This window comes from Ammospiza caudacuta, chromosome 8 (assembly GCF_027887145.1).
Source record: "Ammospiza caudacuta isolate bAmmCau1 chromosome 8, bAmmCau1.pri, whole genome shotgun sequence".
In the NCBI taxonomy this organism is placed as follows: Eukaryota; Metazoa; Chordata; class Aves; order Passeriformes; family Passerellidae; genus Ammospiza; species Ammospiza caudacuta.
In genome coordinates, this window is record NC_080600.1 from 43,276,226 (window position 1) to 43,290,217 (window position 13,992).

The 13,992-nt window shown below is 53.0% G+C and overlaps 1 protein-coding gene across 1 annotated transcript in view; it reads left to right on the forward strand.

The window, feature by feature from the left end:
• Window positions 1–13,007, forward strand: part of KCNJ3 (potassium inwardly rectifying channel subfamily J member 3) — a 29,384-nt gene extending 16,377 nt beyond the window's left edge. The window contains exon 3 of the mRNA XM_058809568.1: window positions 12,407–13,007. Coding sequence (XP_058665551.1) covers window positions 12,407–12,993 — 587 coding nt within the window. The 3' untranslated portion in view covers window positions 12,994–13,007. The remainder of the gene's footprint in view (window positions 1–12,406) is intronic.
• The last annotated feature ends 985 nt before the right edge of the window (window positions 13,008–13,992 follow it).

Genomic DNA, 13,992 nt, shown 5'->3' on the forward strand with positions numbered 1-13,992 from the left:
AGTGCTTTGTGCCAAGGACCTCTTCCAGGAAAAAAAAAAAAAAAAAAAAAAAAAAAAGGAGATTTCCCCTTTTATTTTCTTTTTTTTTTAGCTGGAAGAGGTTATGAGTTTAAAAGCTGCATGCCTGGAGTTGTGGCCTGGTCCATGATGCCTGTGGAAGCATCCCAGGTTTGCACTGTAGGTGGGATATTGGGAAGGGGTTCCTGGCTCTGAGGATGCTGAAGCCCTGGCATAGAATTCCCAGGGAAGCTGTGGTTGCCCCTGGATCCCTGGCAGTGCCCAGGGCCGGGCTGGAGCAGCCTGGCATGGTGGGAGGTGTCCCTGCCGTGGCAGGGGTGCAATGGGATGGGATTGGGGATCCCTTCGCACCCAGCCCACGCTGGGGTTGGTGTCCGTGTGTCTGTCCCCCCACAGGAAGGTGTCTGCAGGGCAGTGTTTGGGGAATGCCATTCCCTGGCTGCCGGGGCTCGGAGGCAGCAGCCGAGCTCACCTGGTAATTAATTCATCAGCAGAACCTCCTGGAATTAGAGCCGTGCTCCGAGAGAGGCTCCTAATTGGGAGTTAATGGCTCATTAGAGCTGAGCAGATCAGCCTGAGCACCCCGGCAACACAAACAAAGCAATTAATGATGTTCAGGGAGTGGCTCCCCCTTTCCAGCGCTGCTGCTGCCCTGCGAGCAGAGAGGTGCGGCTGGGCCGGGTGTGCTGTGGGCCTGGGGGGCTCTGGGGGTGCTGCTGCCGAGGGAATTCCCTCTGGAATGCCCTTTGGGCTGTGGGAGGGCTGGGATGCTGCGGTGGGGTGGCTGTGGCTTCCTGCTTTGGGGCTTGTTCATCCCAAGCTGGGCACCTGGGAAGGATGGGGTTGGAAAATGATGGGGAAACGAGCAGCAGGGGCTGCTACCCAGAGAGCTTTAAGAATGTAAACCACAGAATTTCAGGCTGGGTTGGGTGGGAAGGGACCTTAGAGCCCATCCCAGCGCATCCCCGACCCTTCCCACTATCCCAGGGTGCTCCAAGTGCTGTCCAGCCTGGTCTTGGACACTTCCAGAGAGGAAAAGGGGCTCCGGGAGAGCTGGAAATGACAGGACACAGGGAATGGCTCAGAGGGCAGGGATGGATGGGACACTGTGAATTGGGAATTCCTGGCTGGGAGGTGGGGATGCCCTGGCACAGGTGATTCCATGGATGCCCCTGGATCCCTGGCAGTGCCCAGTGCCAGCTGGAGCAGCCTGGGACAGTGGGAGGTGTCCCTGCCACGGCAGGGCTGCAATGGGATGGGATTTAAGGTCCCTTCCCACCCAAACCAGGCTGGGACCCTGTGAAGGAGTGGCAGCACCTCTGCAGCCCACCAGCATTTTTCCTGGAAGCAAAGCAGTGCCCTGAGATCTGGGATGGGAAAAGGGAAAGAGCCCAAGCCAGAACTGCCAGTGTCATAAACACCAAACGCTTCTGAAACCTGCAGGAAATAAAAGGCGTTGTTTTCCCTAAAATGGCAAAAACGCTCCAGACTTGGAGGCCTTAAAGCCAGCCTGGGGAGAGCTAAATCAGCATGATGGGCATGGCAGGCAAGGCTGGGATGTAAAATTAGAAACCCCCGGCAGGCATGTGGGTATTTGTGCAGCTCGGGCTGGGATGTGGCAGATTGATCCTCCTGGGAATAACGAGCCTGCTGCATGGTATCACATCCCTAATTAACCCCCCTGATTGTGGGCTGGGGTCGGGATCACATTGATCCTCCTGGGAATAACGAGATTGATCCTCCTGGGAATAACGAGCCTGCTGGATGGCATCACATCCCTGGGATGGGGCCCTAATTAATGCAGGATGGGTTTGGGATCAGATTGATCCTCCTGGGAATAATGAGCTGCTGCATGACATCACATCCCCAGGGATGGGGGCCCTAATTAACCCCCCTGACTGGGGATCAGATTGATCCTCCTGGGAATAACGAGATTGATCCTCCTGGGAATAATGAGCTGCTGGATGGCATCACATCCCCGGGATGGGGGCCCTAATTAACCCCCTGACTGCAGGGTGGGGTCGGGATTGTCTCCCTCCCTCCCTCCCTCCTGCAGGAAATGATCTCCCTGTGCCACCCTCGGATCTGAACCGCAAGGAAGAAGCAGCATCCACCCGCTCTGAGCCTCCTCTGCCTCTGCTGCAGCAGGTGTGGGGCCTGTGGGGTTTTGGGGATCCTTGTCCCAGGTGTTCTGGGATGTGGGCTCTCCTCGGGAGAGGTGTGAGGGTGCTGAGGAGGGAGGAGCAGCTGGGAGATGCTGAGCACCTGGGTCACCTGGAGGGGCAGGAGAATGTGTCGCCAAGGGGGAGAATCCAGCATGGAATTGCTGAGGGTGTGGAGGTGCTGTTGGGGAATTCTTTCCTAGGGGAAAAGGATTTCCAGGTTTTCCAATTTGGATAGGTCCCAGTGAGATCTCTGCTCACTGCAGGGGAAGGGGGAACTGCCCCATCCCTGGGAATGCTCCAGGCCAGGCTGGAGCAACCTGGGATAGAGGGAGGGATGGGATGGGATGGGATTTACTGTCCTCCCACCCTGGGAGTCTGTCATCCCATGGTATTTGCATATATTTGTATATCTATGGCCCAGCAAGGAGCATGTGGATTCCTGAAGAGCCTCTTGCAGCCCCAAATCCCAGCTGGCAGGGCTGACAGCGCTGATCCTCCCTTTCCAGGGAGTCTGTGTGCTCCTGGTGCCAGGCAGGGAGTGTTTGCCAGCCCCTCGTGCCAGCTGTGTGCCACAATCCGTGTTTAGCTCACAGATGTGGTGTTCCAGCTGTGCATGGCTCTGAGGTGCAGGACAGGAGCTGTTCCAGCTGTGCAGAGCTCTGAGGCGCAGGACAGGAGCTGTTCCAGCTGTGCACGGCTCTGAGGTGCAGGACAGGAGCTGTTCCAGCTGTGCTGAGGTGCAGGACAGGAGCTGTTCCAGCTGTGCAGAGCTCTGAGGTGCAGGACAGGAGCTGCTCCAGCCTGGGAGGTGCTGGGGATGGTAACTGGGATGTTCCCAGTGCCAGACAGATGGATGCAGGTGAGGAACTGGGAGAGCTGCTCAGACACAGCCCCAGCAGCTGTCTGGGCACAGAAGGATCCTCAGAACAGGAATTTGGGGTTGGCAGGGCTGCTGATCCCCTTTGGGGATCATCCCCTGCATCCAGCCCTGGGAGCGTGGGAGTGCAGCCTGTGTTCTCCAGGAGTTTTAAATATTGGGGGATATTGATTTATAAATATTGGGTTTAAATATGAGGGGATGCTGAGCGACGTTTGCATGGAATTGAGGAGTGTCAGAGCTGGAAGGGACCCACAGCATCATGGAGCAGCTCCTGGCCCTGCACAGACACCCCAAAATCACACCTGGGCATCCCTGGAGTGCTGTCCAAACCCTCTGGGGGAAGAGCCTTGCCCTAAATCCATCCCAGCCCCTCTGGCACAGCTCCAGCTGTTTTCCCTCTCCCATGACGCATTTGGGAGGGTCTCCCCTTGCATTCCTTGGCCAAGCTGAGGCTGCAGGAGAGGAGCAGGAATCACGGAGCAGCTGTGTTGGAAGCAGTTCTGGGCATGAATTGATGGCCTCAAAATGCTCAGTGTTTTAAGAGACTCAACAAATCAATCCCTGTGTTAAACCAGCAGCACTAAATCCTAAGAGGTTATTCCCAAACACAGCTCCATGCTGCCTCCTGTAAACCATGGAATCCCAGACTGGTTTGGGTGGGAAGGGGCCCTAAACTCGCCCTGCGGGGGCACCTTCCCCTGTTCCAGGGTGCTCCAAGCCCCATCAACCCTGGACACTTCCAGGGATGGGGATTCCACACCTTTTCTGGACAATCAGAGGCTCATGATCCCTCTCTGTACCAGCCCTGATGTGGATACAGATTATTTTCAGCTCAGAAAGCGGCTGCTGACTTTGTGTTCTATTTCAATCAGTCTCCTTTTTCCATGGGGTGGCTGCAGGCAGGGATGCTGGCATGGAGCAGGTGTCCCTCTGGGGATCATCCCCAGATCCTGGAGCCCAGGAATGCTCTGCCTGTGTGGCCCCGTGTCCACCCCAGTAAATTGTGCCTTTCCACAGGAGAGCTGGATTTTCCATGCAGGAAGGCGTCTCTGGATCCCTCGGGGTGTTTTTGGGGCTGTAGAGGGAAGCTCTATTTTGGTGCTGAGCCCATATGGCTGGGTGGGTGTTTGGAGGAGTGGCTGTGAGAGGGGAGGGAGGGCTGGGCTCAGCCTCACAATGCAAATGTTCTCGTCTGGAGAGCAGAAATTATTGTAAATATCTTTTTTTTTTTCCCTTTTCTCACTGATCCCCAGACTTGCCTCAGGTGTTGCTCTGACCTCCCAGTCTCTGGGATTTAACAAAACATTCCTTTCTCCCAGTGGCTCTTCCCCACCATTCCCAACATGGAGCTACAAATGAATCCCCTCATTTCCAGCTGCACCCAAATTCCATGAAAAGCAGAACCAGTTTTTTTGGTTTTTTTAGGAAAATCCCTGTGAGACCATGGAGTCCAACCATTCCCAGTCTGCCCAGACCACCACTGCCCCATGTCCCCACATCCACAGGGCTTTGGAATTCCTCCAGGGATGGACAGCCCTTTCCATGAAGGAGTTTTTTCCTGGCCCAGCTTCCCAGAGCAGCTGTGACTGTCCCTGGATCCCTGGAATTGTCCCAGGCCAGGTTGGATGGGGCTTGGAGCTGCCTGGGACAGTGGAAGGTGTTCCTTGCCCATGGCAGGGGTGGAATGGGATGATCCTTAATTTCTGTTCCAACCCAAACCGGTCTGGAATTCTCTGTTCAGCATAAGGAATGTTTCCATGCTGTCAGGAAAAATCTGGGAATACTTGGGGCTGGTGGGAGCTCTGGAGAGCATGCATTGCATTTTTCCAGGGCATGGATGGGCAATTCCAGCTTTTATCCATGTCCCCAGCTGGGAATATCCACGGGAATGTTCCCCATGCCTGGGACTATCCCCACCCAAGAACAGGGGATCCATTCCCATCCCTCTCCCATCCCTCTCCCTGCCCTTGCTCCCAGCAGGAGCTGCGTGGGGCAGGCAGGGAAGTGCTGCCCTGCTGGCGCTGCTGAGTCAATCCCAGGCGGGTGGGAGGCAGTGATGCAGGCCTGGGAGGGTGGCAGATGGCTCTGGGCACGGAGCCTGCTCCGAGGCAGGAGCTGCAGGGGCTGGGCTGGGCCCTGACGCATCCCGGCCGCGGGGAGCGGGAGCGCAGCCTGGGGTTGGGATTAAAAACAAAATATAATCAGGAGAGGCTAAAAATAGCAGGGCAGATTTCTCAGCCAGGATTAATTATTGCGTGGAATGTGTGTTATTGCGGGGAATGTCTGATCCAGATAACCGCTCCTGCCTCTGCTTTTCCAAAGGGATGGACAGCCCTGTTCCAGGCCTAGAAGGGCAGCCCTGGAGGCTGCCAAATCTTCATTTCCCCCTCTTTTATTAGTACCAAAAAAGGAGGTTCCCGACCTGCCAGCAGCATGTTGCATCCCTGGATGTGGGAGCAGCAGCAGGACGTGCTTTGCTTCCATGGGATTTTGGAAACCTGCTGTCATTTGGGCTAGGGATGGTGCTGGCAAACACCAGGATGAGCTGCTGAGGGTGCCAGGGAAATCTGGGGGTGTGAGAACTAAAAAGTGCCCCTGGAAGAGGCCTGGCTGATAAGGAGCGTACCTTTGGCGTCATGGCTCTGTTTAAATGTCAGGAATGCTCCGTGAGGACAGTGGGAATAACGCAGGAGGTATTTATGGAATGGAGATAAACAGCGTGGCTGAACTCAGGAGCAGGGCAGGAGCCTGGATTGCTCCCCAGGGTGAGGAGAAATAAAGTGTTTGGGTTAAATCATGTCTGACTGACAGGAGTGTGGTCTGGAGCCACGGGAGCATGGGGTGGTGGAATGGTTTGGGTTGGAAGGGATGTTCAGGATCATCTTGGCTCCCTTTTGCATACAGACTTCCTGTGTTAAATCTGTGTGTGCTGGAATTCCCAGGGATTCAAATTCCCAGAGCAGCCAGGGCTGCCCCTGGATCCCTGGAAGTGCCCAAGGCCAGGCTGGACAGGGCTTGGGATAATGGAAGGTGTCCCTGCCCATGGGTTGCAATTAATTGTCTTTAATCATCTTCCCACCCAGATAATCCTGGGATTCCGTGGTATTTTCATGGATTCATAAAGGATTTTTGTGGTTGGTACCTTTAGGACACATTTTGTGCCTTCCATTTCAGGAAATGCTGTATTTTTTTCTTTTTAACCAAAGTGGGTTTTTATGAAAAAATTGGCTCAGCATCCTTTCAGGGAGGATGCTGAGCAATTCCCAGTGTCCCATCCAAACCTGCCCTCTGGCACTGGGAGCCATTCCCTGGCTCCTGTCCCTCCATCCCTTGTCCCCAGTCCCTCTCAGCTCTCCTGGAGCCCTTCAGGCCCTGCCAGGGGCTCTGAGCTCTGCCTGGAGCCTTCCCCTCTCCATGGGAACATTCCCAGCTCCCTGGCCACGACTGCCAGAACATTCTGGAGCACTCCAAGCCATCATCACTGTAATCAGGGACCAGCCTTGTGCCAGTGCTGGGGAAAAGTGAGTGCCAGAAATAGCTGCTGCTGCTGCTGCTGTTCCCAGGGAGCTGGAGGTGCTGGGGCTGCAGCCCCACGCTGTCTGTGCTGCTCAGGAGCCCTCCCAACGGGCTGTGCACTTCCCAGTCTGCCAGCTGAACTGCCATGGAGAATTCAGGGGGACAGGGAGAGCCTGGGAGCTGAAACCCCCCTGGTTTTGGGGGCTGAGCCCCGTTGGTGTCCCCATTTTCTGGCTGATTGCAGATCTCAGCCATCTGTTGTGTTGTGAGAGGGTCCCCAGGATGAGGTGAGAGATGAGAATTTGACTCCATGTTCTCAGAAGGCTGATTTACTATTCTATTCTATTCTATTCTATTCTATTCTATTCTATTCTATTCTATTCTATTCTATTCTATTCTATTCTATTCTATTCTATTCTATTCTATTCTATTGAAATGCTATACTAAAACTATAGTAAAGAAAGAGAAAGGGCACATCAGAAAGCTAGAAAGGAATGAAAAATAAAAACTCGTGACTAACCAGGGTCCTGACACAGCTGGACTGGGACTGGTCATTAATTAAGAACAATTCACATGGAACCAATCAAAGATCCACCTGTTGGTAAGCAACCTCCAGACCACGTTCCAAAGCAATCAGGTAATTCTTGTTTATGTTTCTTCATTTCTTTTCTGAGGCTTCTCAGGAGAAAAATCCTGGGCAAGGAAGATTTTTCAGAAAATATTATGGTAACAATCTGTCACCGTTGCAGATGTGAACATCAGGATATCCTGTTTATCAGTTATCCCATTTATCAGTTTTCCTTAGCTAAATGGGATGAACCAGCTGCTGTCCCTGTGTTTGGGGTGAAGCTGTGGCTGCCCCTGCATCCCTGGGATCATCCCAGGCCAGGCTGGATGAGGCTTGGAGCAGCCTGGGATGGTGTCCCTGCCATGGGAGGGGTGGGATGAATCCTGATTTCTGATCCTTGATTTCCCCTCTGACCCAGACCATCCCAAGATTCCATCATTCCCCTGCCCTCCTGGGAGAGGAGAGGTTGCTGTGGGAATCCTTTTCCCTGCAGCAGCAAATCCTCCCTCAGTCCTGCAAGAGCAAAGGGCAAGTGTTGTATGTCTCTATATCAACTCCCAATCAGGCTTTACTCTTCCCTTCATGGGCCTTAAATTGCAGTTCTGAATTAGCTCAGTTATCAGAAATTCATCAGACTTTGCTGTGTGAATAATTTTTCACTGGTATTTTGGAGGTTTTACAGGTGAGCTGCAGGTTTAAGGCAGATCATCCCCCCAGAGTGCACATGGAGGAGCCCCTGGCTCAGCTCTGGGGGTTTTAACCTGCAGGGCAGCAGCTCTTCCCAAGGAAAAAGGTAAAAATCTGACAAAAAGAAGAATATTTGTGCCTTTTGGCCAGGAATTCCTGCTGGGGGTGCCTTTTCCTCCCAGTGCTAGGACATAGAGATGCCCTTTTTGTGGCCGTTGGTACCCGTGCTGTGAATCGCTGTAATTCCCAATTTAATTCCCCCTTTCCACTGATAAGGATGAACTTTTCCCCATTGGGAAGGACACCCGTGTGTCCCTGTGTCCAGCTAACTGCATTCCAATGGCTGAAGGTGACATTTCTGGCGTTCCTTTGGAGAGAGAAAGAGCCAGGGAACCTCTGGGTGCCAGAACTGCTTCTGAGGCCTCTCCCAGGCCAGGGGGAAGCTGTTAAAAGCTGATTAAGATCTGTGATTTCCCAGGCAGCGGCCAAGCTCGGGGATCAAATGGGATAAATAACAGGGCTGGGATTCTTTTCAAGGCAATTTATGATGAGCTCTAGAAAACAGCCAGCTCCATCTGGGCCCTTTGGAAATTTGGAAGTAATTGGAGGATTATTAGAGGGTGGAATTAGTCAAAGCATTTATTTACGGCTTTTTTTTTTTGGCCTCCATCTGCCCCCTCATTAATCTGGGAAAGCAGCAATGAGCTGGGCTGACAGCGAGTCACAGAGTCGTGGAATGGCTTGGATTGGAAGGGAAATTAAGGAGGATCCTTAATTGGATGGTTGGGACACCTTCCACCATCCCAGGCTGCTCCAAGTGGCCTTGGACACTTTTAGGGATGGGGCAGCCACAGCTCCTCTGGGTTCCCCACATGCACAAAAAGCACTCCCTAGTTTTGAAGACATGGAGAAGGGATTTATTGGATATTTTGGGGTGTTTCTGCTGGAACTGTTGTACCTGCTCAGGTGGGATTTGTGTGCAGGCAGAGCTTTGCTGGTTCCCAGAGCCCTCAGTGAGGGGGGCTGAGCTGGGAGCAGGGAACAAAATGCTCCAAAGGCTTTTCCTTTGACAAACACTGCTTAATTCCATAATAAATAATTCCACTGCAGGCAACTCCCAAGCTGGAGCTGGGAATTTATCCTGCAAATGGATATTAATCCTGGGGAGATGGGAGCAGGCCTGTTGTTGGGGTGCAGGCCTCAGAGCAGTGCAGGCCGTGGGTTCTGCTGAGGGGAAACTCCTGAGGGGAAAAAGCTCAAAAAATGAAAACCTTTCCATGCCAACAGCAGGAATGGAACACTGGGAACCAGGAGGGAGGGACATCCATGAGGAAAATTCATGGAAAATAATCTTGGAGTGGTTATCGGAAGGGCTGGCAGAGGTGGGGAGCGCACAACTGATCCTGCTCTGTCTGTGGGAAAACGTGGAAATGTTCATGGATTTGGGGTTGGATGGAGCCCCTCTGCTCTGGGAGAGCTGTGAGTGTTCCCTGGAGAAGGGAAAGCTCCAGGCAGAGCTCAGAGCCCCTGGCAGGGCCTGGAGGGGCTCCAGGAGAGCTGAGAGGGGCTGGGGACAAGGGATGGAGGGACAGGAGCCAGGGAATGGCTCCCAGTGCCAGAGGGCAGGGATGGATGGGACACTGGGAACTGGGAATTCCTGGCTGGGCTGGGATTGCCAGAGCAGCTGGGGCTGCCCCTGGATCCCTGGCAGTGCCCAAGGCCAGGCTGGATGGGGCTTGGAGCACCCTGGGACGGTGGAGGTGTCTCTGCCATGGCAGGGATGGGATGGTTTTGTTTTTAAAATCCCTTCCCAGCCAAAGCATTGTGGGGTTCTGTTGTTGCTGGAATACAAGTGTGGAACAGCAGAACAACAGTGAGAGCTCAGAGCTGGGGCTGAGGCGTTGCTGAGAAAACAGAACACAAAGGAAAAGCTGGAAAATGCAGCAGGGCTGGAAGAAAAGCTGGGAATTGATTTCTCGTCCTGGCCGTGGTAGCGCCTCTCAGCACTGTCTGCTGGCTGACACGTATTCCCAAGGACATTGGGAATATTGGCTGCTGCTCTTCACCCTGAGAGGCTCTTAAATAATTTGTGCCCTTGGGTTTGTTGGGAAGGAGATAAATGGATCTGAAAGACAAATTATATTCCTGTAGATATTTTCCCCTCCAGTGAGCTGATGTGGGAATGAGACAGAATCTGTGGCTGATTTTCCTGAGATTCTGCTGATCATTTTTCCATGGTAATAGTGGGTGCAGAATTCCTCCTTGGAAAGCCTGCTGGGAGAGGCAGGACCATGGGGCAGGAGGTGGAAATAGCCCTGGGACATTGCCATGGGATTGCCTGGGATGGGAATGGGGATGCACATGGGACAGGACATGGGAATGCTGGTGCAGATGAGGATGGGGATTTGGATTGGAATTTGAATGGGAATTTGGGTGGGAATGGCAATGGCAATGGAATGCAGGTGGATCTGGGTCTGGAGATGTGGGTGCAGAAGGGGTGGGAATGTGGATGTGGATGCTGATGCTGACACAGAAGGGGATGGGGATGCAGATGTTGATAGGGGTGTGGATGCAGATTGAGATGGGAATTTGAACGGGAATTTGGATGGGGATGTGAGTGTGGATGGATCTGTGTCTGGAGATGTGGATACAGAAGGGGATGAGGATGGGGATGGGATGGGAATGCTGGCAGGGATGGGAATGTAGATGTGGATATGGAAATAGGTGTGAATGGGAACTGGGATGGGAATGCAGATGGGTCTGGAGATGCAGAAAGGGATGTGGATTCAGATGTGGATTTGGATACAGATGTGGATAGTGATTCAGATGTGGATGGGGATACAGATGTGGATTTGGATGCAGATGTGGATAGTGATACAGATGTGGATGGGGATGCAGATGTGGATTTGGATACAGATGTAGATAGTGATACAGATGTGGAATCCCACATTCAGTCCCCGAGGAGGTCCCAGTCAGGGCTGAGGCTCAGGAGGGGAAGTTCTGGGATGTGCTGATGAAGCTGCTGCTGAGCAGCTGCAGAGCAAGGGGCACAGCTGGAAGAGGAACTCACTCAAATTGCCATTTCTCTCAGAATTGCAGATTTTTCCTAAGCCCTTTAGGAACAGGATTGCTTCCACTCCACTTCATAGACCGGAGCACCTGGGCTCTGGGTTAAAATTCACTGGGAAGTACAAAATGTGTCCTGGGTGAGGCTGTGGAGTGGCTCTGGCTGTGCTCCTGCAGATGTGAGGCCTCCATGGCAGTGGGAGCAGCATCCAGTGCTAAAACCCCTGGATTCACATTTTCCTCCCAAGAGATAAAGTGGGGAACAGTTTTGTCTTGTGATCAGCAGCAAGACCAGCACTGATTCCATCAGCAGCAGCATGAGGTGGGATAAACTGGAATTTTCCTGGCTGTGTGTCACATTCCATCCCACTCCCCCCCGCTGCAGCCCCACTGTTGTTTTTCCTGTGCCTTCCCAAGTTCCCTTCCTTTTCTCCTGGCTCCTGGTGAGCCAGGCAGGGGATGTGTTTGCAGAGGTGGATGGAGCTTCCTGAAATCCAAATGTCACATTTCCACTTGGCTGTGTGAGGAGCAAATGGCAACGTAAATCTATTTGCAGATTTCTACGGAGAGTGGTTAAAAATAATAATAATGATGATGATGAAAAAAAGCTGGATTTCTTCTGGAAGCCTCCAGCAATCCATGAGCATCATCTCCCTCTGATTCCCTGGGGTCACCAGGGTGGCCAGGTCTGATGCTTGAGGGGACTTTTCTCCGTGGTGGGAGGAAGAGGAAGGGCAGTATGTTTTGTGCCTCTTAGTCATGGATTTTATTCCCTGTTAATCTTTTGGAGCTGGATCCCAGCCTGGCAGCGATGGGTGTGGGAGCAGATTGCTGGTGAGGCCTTTGGGGAGGAATAAATGTATTTTGTAGGACTTGCTGATGTGTTGGAGTGTGCTGATGAGGGGCTGGTTTTGTGTGCATTCATGGATATCAGGAAAATGTGGAATGACTTAGGAATACTTTAGAATCTGACAAGTCTCATTTGCCCTTACAGCTCCTGATGCTTCAGTCCCAGGGTTCTCAGGTAGCCCTGATGTCCCTTTAGCAGCAGCACCTTCAGAAAGGGTCTGTAAACGTAGGTGGGAATTCTTCAGTTCTGCCCCTTCTGCTGGTGTTGGCTCTTTCCCCCTTGGGAATGGCAATTTAACAGCTGTAGAATGCTAAAATCATGGAATCCTTAGGGTTGGAAAAGACCTTTAAGGCCATCAAGTCCAACCATCAGGCCACTGACCCACCTCCTGAGGTGCCACATCCACAGGGCTTTGAAATCCCTCCAGGGATAGGGACTCCACCATTGCCTTGGACAACCCTTTCCATGAAGGAATTTTCCCTAATATCCAACTAAATCTCTCCTGGTGCATCATTTCCTCCAAACAAGGGCAGGCTAATCCTTTTTTTTTAATACATTTAAACACACAAAATCCATTTAATGGAATTGCTGAAGGATTTCTGTGCATCCCCAATTTCCTGGGACTGCTGGAAGCTTTTCCTCCTTTCTCCTTGCAGGGATGACGTGCCAAGCCAGGACATCCTACACGGAGGACGAGGTGCTCTGGGGCCACCGCTTCTTCCCGGTGATCTCCTTGGAGGAGGGGTTCTTCAAGGTGGATTATTCCCAGTTCCACGCCACCTTCGAGGTGCCCACCCCGCCCTACAGTGTGAAGGAGCAGGAGGAGATGCTCCTCATGTCCTCGCCCCTGATCCCGCCCGCCGTCAGCAACAGCAAGGAGAGGAACAACTCCGTGGAGTGCCTGGATGGGCTCGACGAGGTGGGCACAAAGCTGCCCTCAAAACTGCAGAAAATCACCGGGAGGGACGACTTCCCAAAAAAACTGCTCAGGATGAGCTCCACCACCTCGGAGAAGGCCTACAGCATGGGCGACCTGCCCATGAAACTCCAGCGCATCAGCTCGGTGCCCGGCAACTCCGAGGAGAAACTGGGCTCTAAGACCACGAAGATGATGTCGGATCCCATGAGCCAGTCGGTGGCAGAGCTGCCCCCCAAGCTGCAGAAGCTCTCGGGGGGCGGCGGCAGGATGGAGGGGAACCTCCCGCCCAAACTGCGCAAAATGAATTCCGACCGCTTCACATAACACGGCTGGGACTGCCAGGAGGGCAGCGGGGGCTGCCGGGGGCTCGGGGCCACCCAGGGGCCGGGGTGGGCTCGGGGGAGCCGGGGGGAGCCGGGGTGGGCTCGGTGCTCCAGGAGCTGGGGGCGTCCCGCGGGGTTCCGAGCGAGGGCCGCGGCCTCGGCGCGTCCGGTCCCAGCGCATGCAATAACCGTGTGCAATCTCTGCATCTCGTCCGTGGCATGACCTCTCCTGTATTTATACTCTGTACCCCCAAAAACACCCAGAGGGGCCTCCCTGCCCCTGCATTCCCCAGGGAATAGGGACAACACGGAGTGGGGAACGTGCAGGGGAAGCTGAACTGCAGTTGAAAGCGTTTGGGGTTTGTTTTTTCCCTGCCGTGGGTCGTGGTTTGCTCACCCAAGTTGTTTGCTGCATGTGGGTTTTTTCCTCCAAGGAGGTGTTTTAGTTCACCTTTCACATCAAATCTGCTCGCCTTAAATCCACTGCTGGTTTCTAGTTTGCTTTCAAGTTTGGTTTTTTTCTTTCGTGTGTGTGTGGGGCATTGTTCCTTGTGTCAAAGCCACCAGGAAAAATACCAGGAGGGAAAAATAAAAATCTGTATTTCATCAGGCTTTGTTTAGAAAAGAAACTTGTGTTCTTAAGCCTGGGGCAAAGTGATAAATAAATGACTCGAGTTCACACTTTAGGTACAGTTAGTAACATTTTTATAAAAATCTTTGTGATTTATATGTGGATGAAAATCAGCAGGATGTGTTTGATTTCTCTGGTTGCTGAAACAACCAACCATGAAAAAAGCTGAATGTACCCGTGGTGCCAAGCAGGCTCTTCTGTTGGAAGAACTGCACCCCAAAAGCAGAGCCCCAATTCCCCCAGTCCCTCTGGGCCTGGATTTCCCTGCCAGGCAGGGCAGGGTGCTCCCAAGCCTCGTTCCTCGCTGCTTTTTGAAAGCACTGTTTGACCTTGTTCTGAGCTGCAGATCACTCTGGGGGCTCCAGAGTG